At 44.8% G+C, this 14,329-nt stretch overlaps 3 protein-coding genes across 4 annotated transcripts; 2 read left to right on the forward strand and 1 right to left on the reverse strand.

The window, feature by feature from the left end:
* Positions 1-394: 394 nt before the first annotated feature.
* LOC306708947 (kelch-like protein 11) lies at positions 395-4,367 on the forward strand (the record flags this gene model as incomplete). The annotated part of the gene is made up of 2 exons (XM_079176927.1): positions 395-945; positions 1,157-4,367. 2 exons carry the CDS (start codon positions 395-397, stop codon positions 2,739-2,741), a joined length of 2,136 nt encoding a protein of 711 aa, XP_079033053.1. The 3' UTR covers positions 2,742-4,367.
* A 623-nt stretch (positions 4,368-4,990) lies between these two features.
* LOC306709893 (cytosolic 5'-nucleotidase 3-like) lies at positions 4,991-9,168 on the forward strand. Of its 2 annotated transcripts, XM_079178206.1 has the most exons (9): positions 4,991-5,120; positions 5,478-5,576; positions 5,668-5,737; positions 5,840-5,886; positions 6,875-6,960; positions 7,040-7,129; positions 7,214-7,376; positions 7,452-7,652; positions 8,135-9,168. In XM_079178206.1, the coding sequence occupies exons 1-9, from the start codon at positions 5,076-5,078 to the stop codon at positions 8,243-8,245; spliced, it is 912 nt and encodes a 303-aa protein (XP_079034332.1). In that variant the 5' UTR covers positions 4,991-5,075; the 3' UTR covers positions 8,246-9,168. The 2 variants fall into 2 exon arrangements, with proteins under 2 accessions (XP_079034332.1, XP_079034333.1); XM_079178207.1 differs by lacking the exon at positions 4,991-5,120 and having other exon boundaries at positions 5,481-5,576; positions 5,668-5,753.
* A 331-nt stretch (positions 9,169-9,499) lies between these two features.
* LOC306710013 (peptidyl-prolyl cis-trans isomerase FKBP10-like) lies at positions 9,500-13,509 on the reverse strand. The gene is made up of 10 exons (XM_079178377.1): positions 13,296-13,509; positions 12,547-12,692; positions 12,257-12,446; positions 12,023-12,168; positions 11,311-11,500; positions 11,078-11,223; positions 10,794-10,983; positions 10,445-10,587; positions 10,186-10,349; positions 9,500-10,093 (listed from the first exon to the last, which is right to left on the reverse strand). The coding sequence occupies exons 1-10, from the start codon at positions 13,490-13,492 to the stop codon at positions 9,905-9,907; spliced, it is 1,701 nt and encodes a 566-aa protein (XP_079034503.1). The 5' UTR covers positions 13,493-13,509; the 3' UTR covers positions 9,500-9,904.
* Between the last annotated feature and the right edge of the window lie 820 nt (positions 13,510-14,329).

The raw sequence follows: 14,329 nt of genomic DNA on the forward strand, positions 1-14,329 counted from the left end.
CAATGACTTTTTAAGCGAACCATGTTGCCCTTTAAAGAAACAATCAGTCCTGGTTGATTTCAATATTGCAATACTTTCATCAGTGGGTCATAGGGTCAGTGTAGGGTCAGTCACCATTGTATTAACTCCTATAGTGACTTAAAGTGTCATGCTTTTGAAGACTTTCATTTAAATACAATTGTCTTCATTTTATAAACACAAAAAATAGAGCTATACACAAAATTATTAAATCTTGAAGCTCGTGTAACAACAGAAGATTCTATACTGCTTAACTCAAATAGATGCCACTTTAACAGATATTTATTTAAATCAAAATCAATTATATACAGTCTATGGATACGACGCGTCGAATGCGAAACGCGCTTCGCTGTCGCCCTCTGTTTTGACTCCATGTATGTGTGGCTGCGTATGTCGCCTCCTTTCCTTCACTAGTTTCCTTCATTCACCACCACTGCTCACCTCCAGCGCTGGCAGCACGATGGCAGCGGCGGCCCCCAACCCGGAGGACTCCGCCAGGAGCAGCAGCAGCAGCAGCGGCACCAGCACGCCCAGCGCGCTTGTCGGAGACGGGGACGCGGAGGAGGCCGAGGACTTCACCTCCTCCTCCCACTGCTCGGAGCTGTCTCGGCGGCAGAACGAACAGAGGAAGCAGGGCTTGTTCTGCGACGTGACGCTGGCCTTCAGCAGCGGGGCGGCTAGCGGGAGCGTGCAGAGCTGCGAGTTTTCAGCCCACAGGTCGGTGCTGGCTGCGGCTACCGATTATTTCCCCCCTTTGCTCGGAGGACAGTTTTCCGAGTCGTTGTCCGGTCGGGTAGAGATGAAGGAATGGAGCTCGGAACCGGGGCCAGACGCGGATACGGTGGAGAGTGTCATCCAGTTTATGTACACTGGAGAAATACGAGTTAGCACCTGCAATGTACATGAAGTACTGGAGCTAGCTGACAGGTACGCTCTGTTTACAGTAACGTTTCACTGTGTGTGTCAGAGAGAGAGAGCGCGCGCGCGAGAGAGAGAGACCTTCTATGGCTGCTCTGTTGCCTAACAAAGTATTGTTTATGTGAGGCCTGGCCTAACCAGTCCAAACAGAGTGGTATCATGTAGTTACAAGGACTGACATCCATCATATACTCTATGTTCTCTGCTTGCTCAACGCTAGATTCCTCCTGCTGCAGCTGAAGGATTTCTGTGGTGAGTTCCTGAAGAAGAAGCTGAGCCTGACCAACTGTGTGGCGGTGCACAGTCTAGCCCACATGTACACTTTGGACCAGCTGGCTCTACGGGCTGCAGACATGATCCGTCGCAACTTCCACAAGGTAATCCAGGACGAGGAGTTCTACACGCTGCCCTTCCACCTGGTGCGTGACTGGCTGTCCGACACCGAGATCACCGTGGATTCTGAGGAGGTGCTGTTTGAGGCCGTGGTGAAGTGGGTGCAGAAGAACCCGGAGGAGCGAAGCCGCTACTTCGAGGAGCTGTTCCGTCTCCTGAGGCTGCCACAGATCAAGCCCACCTACCTGACCAGGGTGGTGAAAACGGAGCAGCTGGTGGCCGCCAACGAGGCCTGCCTCCGGCTGGTGTCCGAGGCCGTGGAGGGCCACGCTATTCGCTTTGAGAACCTCAAGTCAACCGATATGGAGTTCTGGTCGTCCCACATGGCCTCCTTTCAGCCTCGCTTTGGCCAGAACATGGACGTTATCATGGTGGTAGGTGGCGTGTCGGAAGGAGGGGACTACCTGAGTGAGTGCGTGGGCTACTTCATCTACGAGGACCGCTGGGTCAACCTGCCGCACATCCACAACCACCTGGACGGCCACGCCATCGCGGCCACAGAGTCCCACGTCTACGTAGCCGGTTCTATGGAGCCGGGCTTTGCCAAGACGGTGGAGCGTTACAATCCCAACCGCAACACCTGGGAGCAGGTGAGCAACCTGACCACGCGCAAGCACTCCTTTGGCCTCACCTGTATTAAGGATGTGCTGTACAGCATCGGTGGCCATGGGAACTTCAGTCCGGGTTTCAAAGACGTCAGCATATACGAGCCTGACCAGGACAAGTGGCTCAATCTGGAGTCCGCGCCCAAAATCCTGCGAGATGTGAAGGCCGTGAGCGTGGAGGACCGCTACGTGTACGTCACGGCCCGCACACCTGTCGATACAGATAATGAGGATGGACTGAAGACGGTGACCACTCGCTATGACACGGAGAGCCGCCAGTGGCAGGACGTTGACTCCCTGCCCCTCATTGACAACTATTGCATCTTCCAGATGGCCGTGGCCTCTACTAACTTCTACCACACGGCCTCCTGCTGCCCCAAGAGCTACACGGAGCGCGAGGAGGTTGCCAAGCAGAAGATCAGCTTGCGCATCTCCGATGAGATCCTGGAGAGCCTGCCGCCGGAGGTGACCAGCATCGAGGGCGCCGCCATTTGCCACTTCGACGAGGACGTCTTCATCATCGGGGGCTGGAAGAACAGCGACGACGTGGACAAGCAGTATCGCAAGGAGGCCTACCGCTACTGCGCCGAGAGGAAGCGCTGGATGCTGCTGCCGCCCATGCCGCAGCCTCGCTGCCGAGCCACCGCCTGCCATGTCCGCATCCCCTATCGCTTCCTGTACGGCTGCCAGCGCTACCCCATGCCACAGAACCTGGCCCGCCAGCGGGATCGCATGCAGCAGATGCAGCAGCTTCACCGGCGCACGCTCACCTTACGCCGGCAGCTCCAGTCGCAGATAGAGTGCTGAGCGAGTCGGTGTGTTGCTCGAATCGAAGAAACTGCACTGCCCTGTCCGAGGATGCACTGCGAGCATCCGGTCCATTGCAGCCATCTTCATCACCCCCCCCCCCCCCCCCCCCCTACATTACCTGCTGCAGCGGGTCTTGTGTGGCTCTCCTCCTGGATTTCATTAAGCTGAACTCTGTGCCATCGGTGTTGTGTTAATGGCTGATTTGTGGAAAGCCATGAAATGTGTGGACAGGTGTGCACCGACCTGTGGTCTGTGAGGAAGGACGAGGGGAATGTAAATATGTGAATAAGAGTGTTCTATAGCAGCCAACAACTGAATATCCTTTTTTGTCAAGTATGTTGGTAGAGATGCTGTTTATCTGTTTGTACATTGATAGGATAAAGGTGTACGTGTAAACATTTAGATGGATATTTTACATTCCTTTTATTGTGTGCCTGTACTTTGGGAGGCTATGTGACATTATTAATAACTGCATTCCTACATTCAATTCAACTCGCTTAATGAAGTCTCATTCCATTTTAACACTGTGACAATCTCTTCATGCAAGTACAACTTACGTCCAAATGTCTTAACTCTATTTATATTATGTTTGCTCTGTTGGAATGGCTGTGCTTGTTTCTGTGCAGCCTCGACAACTAAATATGAATTATTTCAGAAAGGCTGATCATCTTAAAATCCCGTAGACTAGTTTCCTTTTAGATTGCAGTTTCCCTTCGACAGTATATTAAATTGCAATATATTTTTTGTTGCTTGTCTAACACTTGAAAGCTTTCTCCCGGTATCTGGAGAGGTGAAAATATGAACTGTGATGTTGAAAAATATTTCCTTTAAATTATCCTAACATTGAAATATTCTGTTTGTCCTCTGCTTTAAGCGCCAATCTCTGGCAATGGCTCAATCATTCCTTTCTTTTGCACTTTGGCAGTCTATTGCTCAGTGCACATTCCCATTCGCTCGAGAAACACACATTGAAAATGTATTTGTGTGTGTGTGAGTGCAAAAAGTGTGTATGATTTGTGTTTGCAGAGCTTCTCTACAACTGCACTTTTTGACATTTAATTGTTTGTAAAGTCTTAAAGAAATGTAGAGATTTAAGTTGCCGTTGCACTTTGACTTTGCTTATTTTCATTTGTTTCATATCAGACGAGGTGATTGTATTTTGGAAAGGCTTGGATTTAGCCGAGTGCGTAAGTTTGGATCTTTGAAAGAAAAAAAAAAAAAAAGTTCTCATTTGTTTCCAACATGCAATGTTTCGTTTGATCCTTGTGTTATTGTACTTAACTTCCACATGGGTGTATATTAGAGACTTGCTATGTTGTTCTGTGGTCTCCTCTGACCCTCCTAATAGACATTAGACGAAAAGGAATCTGACTGATGGGCAAAACAAACAGGATTGTTACATGAATGTGTTGTGACTGACATTCAGAAATTCCAGATGTGCAGCGCCTATTGCAGCATAAAGGTTACGGAGAGCAGAAATGATATTCATTTCCACTTTATGACCAACATAAATGGCACTGCAGATATTACGTGGAATAAGCTTTGTAATTTGCTTTGCATGTGATAGTCTGACATTGTGTCCTCCTTGTATTGGATGTAAGAAATGCTAATGTCATCACTTGCAATTAAAGGTGTTTTGTTAGTCAAATGGTTGCACACACACACAGTGTGTTATTGCTTTGTTGGACTTCAAGGTGTTACTACCCAGAAATCTTGATGTATTAGAAGCTACAAAAATGCCACCCTCCAATGGCTACTTGTAACAAACGTAGGTAGGTTGCACTGTCATCAGTGGTATTGACATTCATTATTTAAAAAATATTAGAGTTTTTATTCATTTTAGATACATGCATTCATCTTCATGTATCGGCCCGCTTGTATTCCCTCTATCATTACCAGGACACCGCAGAGAAACCCTGGCGCAGAGCTGGGGTGGGAACCTTGTATCAAGGCCTTTGCTGTGAGGGGAGAACACATACCGTCACACCTCAACTTATACAAGTAGTGGTGCTGCATTTAGGTCTAGTCTCGCACTTAGGATACTATCAAACGAAGATAAATGTTTGGTCCCAGAGAACGTATGGCATCTTCACTTTTATTGTATTTTGTGTGAGACGGTTCCCATCCATGGATTATAATCAAAAGTAACGTCTCGGTCACTGAGAAAATAATTTAAAATGAACCGTGTACCACTTTGTTTTGTCAGTTAAAATACAATTCCTACACTCTCAACAGTACCTGAAGGCAGCATCACCGCTGAAGCTACACCCAGACGATTAAGTCGCACCAGTAGCAACATTAACGACACGCATCACGGGAGGCTGAGAGCTGATGATACTTAACCTTAACAGGGCGGCTACCCATTTCAAGAAAATGGTAATCATATTTGTTTTTAAGTTAAAGCACCAAAAACAATGCACACTCGCATTCAACAACAAAACAAACTAGCTAGCTAGGTTAGCTGAACGTACCTAGCTTAGCTCTTCGCGTTGACGTTAGCTATTTGGCTTTCATAGCTGTATCGCATCGGCAAATGTACTGCAAAACAAACATGTTATTATAATAATTATAGCCTCAATGTTTGGTAGTATCAAATGTCAGTTAGTTCGCTAAACAGTGGGTTTAAACGTGGTGCTAGCCCCTGACTGGTGAGCTAACTGGTGATGCTCGTTTTGCACGGGTAAGATATTGTGTAACCACTTTCTCTTCAACTCTCACATTTTCAACGTTAAGATTCCACAGCTGACCAACTCCTCCGTGTGTATGCGGGACCCTCAGAGGGTGCATGAGATCCTCGAGTCCATGGTGAAGGCTGGCTCCAACACCGTGCAGGTAACGTTGTACAGCGTTTGTCCTAAATGGACAATATAAATGAGTGTAGTTGAAAAATACAACGTATTTTCGTTCTCCATTTGTCATCCAGGTGATCTCAGATTTTGACATGACTCTGACCAGATTTGCATACAATGGCAAAAGGTGCCCTACCTGTCACAGTAAGTCGTCTGACAAGTAAGCTTTAGTTCGATGTTCTCGTGCATTTTAAGGTGGATTTATGGCTGAACGTTGTTGTCACTGACTGTGTATTTTATTTGCAGATATTCTTGACAACAGCAAACTCATCTCCAATGACTGCAAAGAAGAGGTACTGTAGTAATGAGGCAGAAGCAGGTTTTCTTTGTGAACGCAGACATCACAAATATAATGTTCAACTTGTTGGATCTTACAAGGAAACAGTGTTGGGGAGTAACTAGTTACATGTAACAGAGTTGCAGGATTAAATTACAAAATAAATGTGATTGTAATCAGTTACTAAGAAAAAAATATGTAATTAAATCTCAATATATTTATCAAAATATTGGCGATAACATCTAAATATATTACTTCCTGCAAAGAGCGCCTGTGTAGAATAAAACAAATTATTCTGTTGCTTTGACACATTTAATTAAAGTTGAACAGTAATCAGTGATGAGTACTGTTTACACTGCCTGCTTTAAGTTTATGTTTTTAGGACTTATTCTTATGTTAGAAAAGTAATAAAATCAAATAAGTTACATTTCTTTGAATTAATGAAAGTAGTATTATATATTACATTTTAACCGTGTAACTAGTGATCTGTAGTAATCTGGAATTACTTTTCAAAAGTAACTTTCCCAACACTGCAAGGAAGCTACAGGCATATCTGCATTTTTTGGAAAAGTTTTAGAAATGTTGATGTTCAGACATTAAGCAATAGACTACCTACAAAAATACAACATTTAACTTGTAATTTAATTTATTTATTCCTTTGTTCTGTCACTTATGCTTAGTCTGTCTGCCCTCTAGTGAGCAAGAGGAAGAATTAAAACAGATTGAATCACGATCTGTGACTTGGATCTGTTCAGTAATGTGAAAGGTTCTTGTTTTATTCTTCCTGCTGTTAAATCTTCTGTTTCCTCTGTTCACTTTTGTATCTTTACTGTGGCATTTTTCTTCAATAAGATATATATTGCTTCATTATTATTTGGGAAAATATTTTTATAAATATTTCCCAAATCCGTAGGATATAATCTGACAAAAAGTAGAAAAGTGAAGATCGTCTCCGAGTGTATTTGGGTAAAACGTCACAGTTTTCTATTGTCCTTGTCTTTCAGCTGAAGCAGCTGCTCAACACATACTACCCTATAGAGATAGACTCTTCACGGTCAATAGCAGATAAACTACCTCTCATGGTGGAGTGGTGAGTATCTAACACAGCTTTTACTCAAATATAATGTATCTTAATGTGTTCATAACCCTGTGCTGCTTCTATCTCACAGGTGGACTAAAGCTCATAAACTAATGGTACAGCAGGAGATCAGGAAAGACCTGCTGGCCGTTGTGGTGCGGGAGTCCGATGCCATGCTGAGGTCAGAAAACCTGCTATGTGACAGTTTAAATGTTAAAAACATTGTGTTATGCGTGTGTGCTTTAATAATGAGTTGTTTTCACAGAGAGGGCTACCAGCTCCTTTTCGACCACCTGTATGAGCACAGCATCCCTCTGCTCATCTTCTCTGCTGGAATAGGAGACATCCTGGAAGAGGTCATCCGCCAGGCGGGAGTCTTCCACCCCAACGTCAAAGTCTTCTCCAACTACATGGACTTCGACGAGTCTGTGAGTAGCCGCACCGCACACTACCCATGTATTGAGATTGGAGCGAGGTGTTTGACTCTTCGTCTGCTGCCACAGGGAGTGTTGAGGGCTTTCAAGGGAGAGCTGATCCACATCTACAATAAAAGGGAAGGTGCGCTGCTCAACACCGGCCACTTCCAGGAGCTGCGTACGCGGCCTAATGTGCTGCTGCTGGGAGACTCTCTGGGAGACCTGACCATGGCCGACGGGGTGCAGGACATGGAAAACATCCTGAAGATCGGGTTCCTCAATGATAAGGTCAATAAAGTCTCATTATTGTTTATGTTTTGTTTTTGAACTCTCTCCCACTTTGTACTGCAACTGTTGCACAATCATTTTCAGTACCTGCAGCCCTGAGATGAATGTCAGAGCACCAGTACATTCATATCTACCCTCTAAACGAATAGTACGCTCCCAATTTTCACCATGTTAAAGTGTATTTTTGGTATTTTTCAACCCTGGATCCCATTCTCCCATGTTTTTATGTCTCACTAAAAGGGACAACAAGTTCTGAAATTGCTCCAGTACTGAGTGAGAGCGCTGCAGACGGCGGCCACTCACAGGCTGCAATGTAATCATATCGGTGCAATTTGGCTCCGTCAATCTACGTCCACTGAAAGTGTTTGTTTTGGCCACCGACAGGCTCTGGTTGTTTATAAGTGTCTGAGGACAAAAAAAAGACATTTAAATAGTCATATTCTGACGTATTAATAACACTTCTCCATTTGTTTTTCTCTCAGGTGGACGAGAGGAAACAGTCTTACTTGGACTCGTACGACATTGTGTTGGTAAAAGATGAGACCTTGGAAGTCCCCAATGCGATAATGCTCTACCTTACTGGCAGTAAGTGAACACATCACTGGCCCTTTTGTATTTCACACTCCAGGTCCCATCGGCTCAGAAAGTGCCAGTTTGAAGGCTTATTTACAGGCAACTAAGAATGTTTCATCATCATTTTATTTTACAAAGTTATTCACGAGTCCAGTCAGCCGCAGCCCCCCTTCTATGTCTTTGTCAATCGGGCCCTCATTGTGTTGATGGTAACACTGTATTTGCGCCATGCTGGTTGTGATGGAAGCCAGATTTACACCGTCTACCTACTCTGCAGCATGTGAAGAGTGTGTGTGTGTGTGTGTTTGTGGAAGAGATTAGATGGGTTTGGTCTTCATATAGGATGTAATGATAAAGGGAAATAAAAATGCACAACATATAGGGCAGCACTTAGCATCTGGTTTGAAACTGGTTTCCAGCCTTTCACAATAAAGCGTATTACCAGCCTTTCACAATAAAGCTCATTTCCAGCCATTTTTACCCTGAAACCTGCTGTTTTTAAAAAGGTTTAACGGTTTTCTTACAGTGTCAAGTCTTCCATTTCTGGTCAGATCGTCAAGCATACAGCACGAGTTCTAGTTTTTATGAAAACAAATGTTTTTCTTGTGTAACAGCACAATGCTACTAAGTGAACTATGACATCAACACCCGACTTCAAGAGTAAAATAAAAAGCTCTTTTTTTTAAAGTACGGTGCGATGTCAAGTTATTTGTAAGAACTAACTTTTACCTCAAATGTTGCAGTATTACAAAGAAAAACATTGATTCAAAAGTCTGTTACTTTACACATTGTAACAAACAAAAGTGTCATAAAATGACGTTTATTTATTTCTTTAATTTTCGGACTATGTGCCATGTACTGTCAGTCTGCATTTTTTGTCCAAACTCATTACCTTTTCATATGTTCCAACTTGTCTCAAATAAAAAGTGGTTCCACCCGTTAATCATTGTCATGTTTTATTACGGTGACGGCTGTGGCCAGAGGCTTTGTGTTTTCGGGTTCTCCCAAACATCCACTTTGACTTGAGGATGATTTAAATTAGGTGTTCAAAGGTCACCGTGACCGTGGGAATAAAATGCTGAAGTGATGACTGGTTGGTAAACGCATACAACCATCAGGCGGCAATTCTACTTAAAGTTTTAATGAATGAAAAAATTTTAAAATTCAGGCTAATGAATTGAAGTCTACCAAACTAATTCACTGGTACATTGATAGTGTGGAAGAAATAAAGCAGGTGTTGTCATATGTTTTCTATAAAACAGTTTATCTTATGTTTTACAACACATTTTATTATATAATATATTGTACAAACTTACCACTCCAATACACTGTACAACCAATGTTCTTATATGAGGCACTGCAGTGACTACTAATTTCATAAAGTAATATTTTGGAAGAAGGGCCCAGCCCCAATGCGTGTGTAGGTAGTTCAATGTTCAACTACACATGTTCAATGTCTTTTTTCGACATGACGCAATTTCACTACAGACCATTTTTCTTCCTTTCACATTTTTCAAACACTTGTTTCCTTCGCACAACATATTTTATCAGAATCTAGCAAAGCGGACTGCCTTTAAATAAAGGTTCAACAATGTTTCAATCCCAGCTTAGATGACGGTATAACCTCAGCCACTGCACGCCGGTTCCTTACCACCAGTTAAATATCACTCGCGTCCCCTTTACAGCTCGTCTCGTCTCGCTTGCTCAGGCTCGTCCTCCGCCTTAAGTTCCAGTTCGTCTTCTACAATCTTCCCATCTTTATTGCGGTCCTGGTTATCGAACATGTCCTTGATGATGTCGTCGGCACCGACCCCTGGCCGAAGACGACCTTTGCCCTCTTCAACTTGTAGCATGATGAAGGCCGAAAACTGGAGACAATAGGAGACATTTTTAAAAGCATTTTCCCTGCCGATACATTTAGCAAGAAGCTGGTTAGACGGGACCTCGCTTGTCTGCTTACCTCCTCTAGAGGAACCTCTTTGTCACCATTGAGGTCCATAGCGGGAAAGAGGGGATCTGGGCCGTCTCCCAGCCACACGAACATGTAGCCTTCAGGCACGCCCTTCTTCAGCTCCACCAACTCCAGCTCAAAGAAGAGCACTGCACTCCTGGGAACTTCCCCGGCTGGCGGCACCCAAAATTGAAAACACACTTTCATTCAAACCTGAATCCCGTTCTCTCTCTCTTGAGTGCAGTCTTGAGTAGTGCCAATGACTGACCTCCATCTTCTCCATGGCCCCAGTGTGGTGGAACGACCACCTCCCTCCTCTCGCCGACGCACATGCCCCCCAAACCTCGCTCAAGACCGGGGATCACCTTGTCCGCTCCGAGAGTCGTGATGGAAGGTGCGTCGTACTGGTCCCTGGAAATGAACACATGACCCGTTACCACTCTTAACAGTGGAGGTTTTAATCCGTGTATCAACACCTCGGGAACATGCAGGCACATGTGCTGTCGTCGTGTATACGTAAAAGTGGTACGTCTAGGCCCACTGAGATCTGTCAGACAAGCAGTGATTACATGCAGGAAGCAGGAGGAAGGGGATGCAGCGTAGCAGAGGGCGCTCACGAGGAGTACAGCAGGGTGCCGTCCATCAGGGAGCAATTGTAACGATACTGAATCAAATCGTCCGCTTCACTCGTCGCTTTGCAACCCTGAGGCTGGTGGGTAACTTTAATATCGACGGGGTCTTTGGGGTTGTGGAAGTCAACGACATGAATGTCAAAGACCAGCACAGCCGAGGCAGGGATGAGGTCTCCTACAGCGGGAGGAAAGGAAAAATATAAACGAGACTAGTCGGTGCAGTCCGAGTGTTTTCTGAATCCTCCGAAAATGCAATGCGTGAAACTCACCAACGCCCGCTTCGCCATACGCCATGTGAGGAGGGATGGTGATCCTCCTCTTCTCTCCTATGCACAGCCCGTGCAGGGCTTTGTCCATCCCTCGGATCACGTACCCCATGCCGATGTAAGTGTTATAGGTGCTGTTTCGCTTGTAGCTGTCAAGGAAAAGCGCTGAAACTCTTAAAACGCTGCGTATGTATTTCACAGCTTTCTGAGAACGGAGGAATCTCAAGAGGGTTTACCTGGAGTCGAAGGCCGTGCCGTCCTGGAAGCTGCCGTTGTAGTGGTAGCGGATGTAATCTCCAGTCACCGTCCTGCGGGTGCAGCCTTCAGGCGCCTCCTTCACCTCCACAATCAGATCATCCTTCGGGTTGAAGACATCAACCAGCAGCACCTCAAACACCAGCGTAGCCTGAGGAGGGATCTGAGTTCCTGTTAGGAAAAGAATAAGACTTTCAGTCTATATCTCACAGTTTTTATGTCCATACCGGCCAAATACACTTTTCCCTTCATGTGGATCATTTTTCAAAGCATACTCTGACTTCTAGGCAGACGTTTTTGCTTCGTTCATATCGGTGTGGTGTGGAACTTCAGACGTGCAGCGACTTGCCGAGACAGTGAGTTGTGTGTGACATGAGGAATTCCTTCTTTTTGTGGACTCTCCTCAAAACTAAGTGCATCCAGAAGGTCAATAATCAAACATGAATACTCTGAGAATAAGAATGTCATCCAACAGCTGGAGTCTGCAGTTTCACACGTGTACTTGAATACACCTACAGAAAAGCATTTTCTAAATAATCTTTGCTCTCAAATAATGCAACTTGACCATAAAGGAAAATGAAAAAAGTAAAACAATAATAGATGACTTATCTAAAGCCCCTTTCACACTATTACGTAAATGTTCCGGCACGTTTGCTGTCATACCACACTGACATGAACATTACTAGTTACTACCGTGGCCAGTCTCTCCGTACGCCAGGAAGGGCGGGACGATGACGATCCTTCTCTCCCCGACGCACATGCCCAAAAGACCCTCGTCCATGCCTTTGATGAGGTCGCCCTGTCCCAAGTAGGTGTCATAGGTCGCATTCCTCGAGTGACTAAAAATCGAAAGGCAAAGTTTTCTTGAGAGTCACAGAAACGGACAACGAGCTTTCCGAATGTCATAAAAACCTAAGCTCACCTCACCTGGAGTCGAAAGCCGCACCGGACAGCAGGGTGCCGTTGTAGCGGTAGCGGAGGAAATCTGATGCCACGGTGGTGCGGTGGCAGCTGGCAGGTTTGCCGAGTGTGCGGATCTGGACCTTGTCCTCGGCGTTCCAGATGTCCAGCAGGAGAACATCATACACCAACACAGCGTCAGGAGGAACCACACCACCTGGGGGTACAAACAACACAGATTGACACAAACCAGCACAGGTGATGTGTCCAACAGGAGGGGGGGGGGGGGGGGGGCTGACTGTCCTGTTCATCTGTACCTGTTCCGATGCTCCCATAGGCCAGGTGTGGGGGGATTGTGATCCTCCTTTGTTCATTGACACACATGCCCTGAAGACCGCGGTCCATCCCTGTGATGAGTCTGCCCAGGCCGACCTGGCTGATGAAGGCTTTGCCTCTGTCATGACTGGAGACATTAAGGGAGAGGATGAGAGTCGAGCAGGTAGAAGTGTCAGAAATATTAGGTAACGTAAGAAACAGAACAAAAGAGGAGGATGGTTCTATAAAGTCTGAATCCCCAAAAATCCATCCACATCAGCAGCATTATTCAAAAGGACATAATTTCCTTCTTGGCCTCACTGTGATCAGCCGGTTATTTTACATTTAATTTGCAAAATCTGGGGAGGTTGTTTGATGATTGGCCACACATTTCCACCACCATAACCTCATTCTTATAGAAACATTGAGGGGGACACTCGGTTATCAACGTGCAATGGCGTTTGACACGTCTGCAGTCCTATATCTTGATGGTTGTTGGGTTCCTGTATTTAATGTGCGTGTATTTGTTGATACTATAATCGACGTACAAAAGCCAGTTGCACCGTTTTAACAACTGGAAATAATATTTCTGCAAGAGTCAGACCTGTATTCTTACACGCTGTATGTTAGTTATATTTTCGGTATATACCGTAGCTGGGTCTCAACTTTAAACATAAAAGCCAGTATTCCCTGTGAATGAACGCAGTCTAAATGAACTGGAAGTAAATGGTGCATTTCGCTGTAACTTCACCTGGAGTCAAACTTTTTCCCATCTGCATAGAAGGTACCGTTAAAATGATAACGGATAAAATCTTCAGTTTGCACCTCTCGGGGACACACTTTGGGGATCTCGTACCGGTCCACAACAACATCCACTAACGGCCCCGGGTTGCAATTCACAATGACGTCATGAAGGCAAACTACAAACGTTAATATTATCAGATCCATCTGGAGAATTGCGACAATAACTGCGGAAGCTTGCGGGGTCTGATGAAGGAAGAGAGTAATGTTACCGACAGAAGTCTGGTCCACAGTGAAGATGTGTCAAGACACCTGGAATGAGAGAGAGTATTTCCGGTTACGAATACAAAATATATGCCTTGACTATTTCACAATTTTACATCACGCGCAGTCCGGACCCATGTATGTGACATAATATAATATGACTTTTGAATGATATTTTTCGTCATGCTGTTCTATGACTTTTTTGCTATACTTTGACTTTTCTATGACTTTTTTCAAAAAAAGTCATAATATAGCAGCTATACTATGACTTTTGGATGACTTTTTATGACATGCTATACTATGACTTTTTTATGACTTTTTTCGACATACTATACCAGGGGTCACTAATAGGCGGACCGCGGTCCGGATACAATGGCATCTGGGTCTGGATCCAGGACCTAAAACCGATAGATAATTGAAAATTATAAAATGTTGACAGAGCGCTTCTATTTTGTATTTGTGCTGTAGTAGGTAATCCATAATGTTAGCAGCAATACAATTGGTTCCAAATTGAATGTCAGAGGTTTAAAACAAGGTTTGTGTGATGTAGCAGTATAGTTTAATAATAGAATACAGTAGGCCTAATTCAGACACATTGGCTCTAGATTAATCAACAGCTTCCAGGGATTCTGTCTACACATCCAACCGCACATATGGGCTATCCAACCCAGAGCTAAATAAACTCTTCATCGTCTGTCATCACAAACCACCAGCACGTTTCAGCTTGAGAAAAGTCAACATGATGTACAAAGTAGCAATACTTAAACAGAAAAACAATCA

The sequence above is a fragment of the Pholis gunnellus genome, assembly GCF_910591455.1.
Source record: "Pholis gunnellus genome assembly, chromosome: 17".
Lineage (NCBI taxonomy): Eukaryota > Metazoa > Chordata > Actinopteri > Perciformes > Pholidae > Pholis > Pholis gunnellus.

What these genes read in the sequence shown, in the direction of transcription:
- LOC306710013 (XM_079178377.1), bottom strand. Translation starts at nt 13,492, where the DNA reads ATGGATCTGATAATATTAACGTTTGTAGTTTGCCTTCATGACGTCATT. An exon ending in GTACGGAGAGACTGGCCACG is followed by an intron (nt 11,501 to 12,022) that starts GTAGTAACTAGT and finishes TTTTCCTAACAG; the next exon opens with GAACTCAGATCCCTCCTCAG. An exon ending in GTATGGCGAAGCGGGCGTTG is followed by an intron (nt 10,984 to 11,077) that starts GTGAGTTTCACG and finishes CTCCCGCTGTAG; the next exon opens with GAGACCTCATCCCTGCCTCG.
- LOC306709893 (XM_079178206.1), top strand. Translation starts at nt 5,076, where the DNA reads ATGATACTTAACCTTAACAGGGCGGCTACCCATTTCAAGAAAATG. An exon ending in CTGGCTCCAACACCGTGCAG is followed by an intron (nt 5,577 to 5,667) that starts GTAACGTTGTAC and finishes TTTGTCATCCAG; the next exon opens with GTGATCTCAGATTTTGACAT. An exon ending in TCGGGTTCCTCAATGATAAG is followed by an intron (nt 7,653 to 8,134) that starts GTCAATAAAGTC and finishes TTTTTCTCTCAG; the next exon opens with GTGGACGAGAGGAAACAGTC.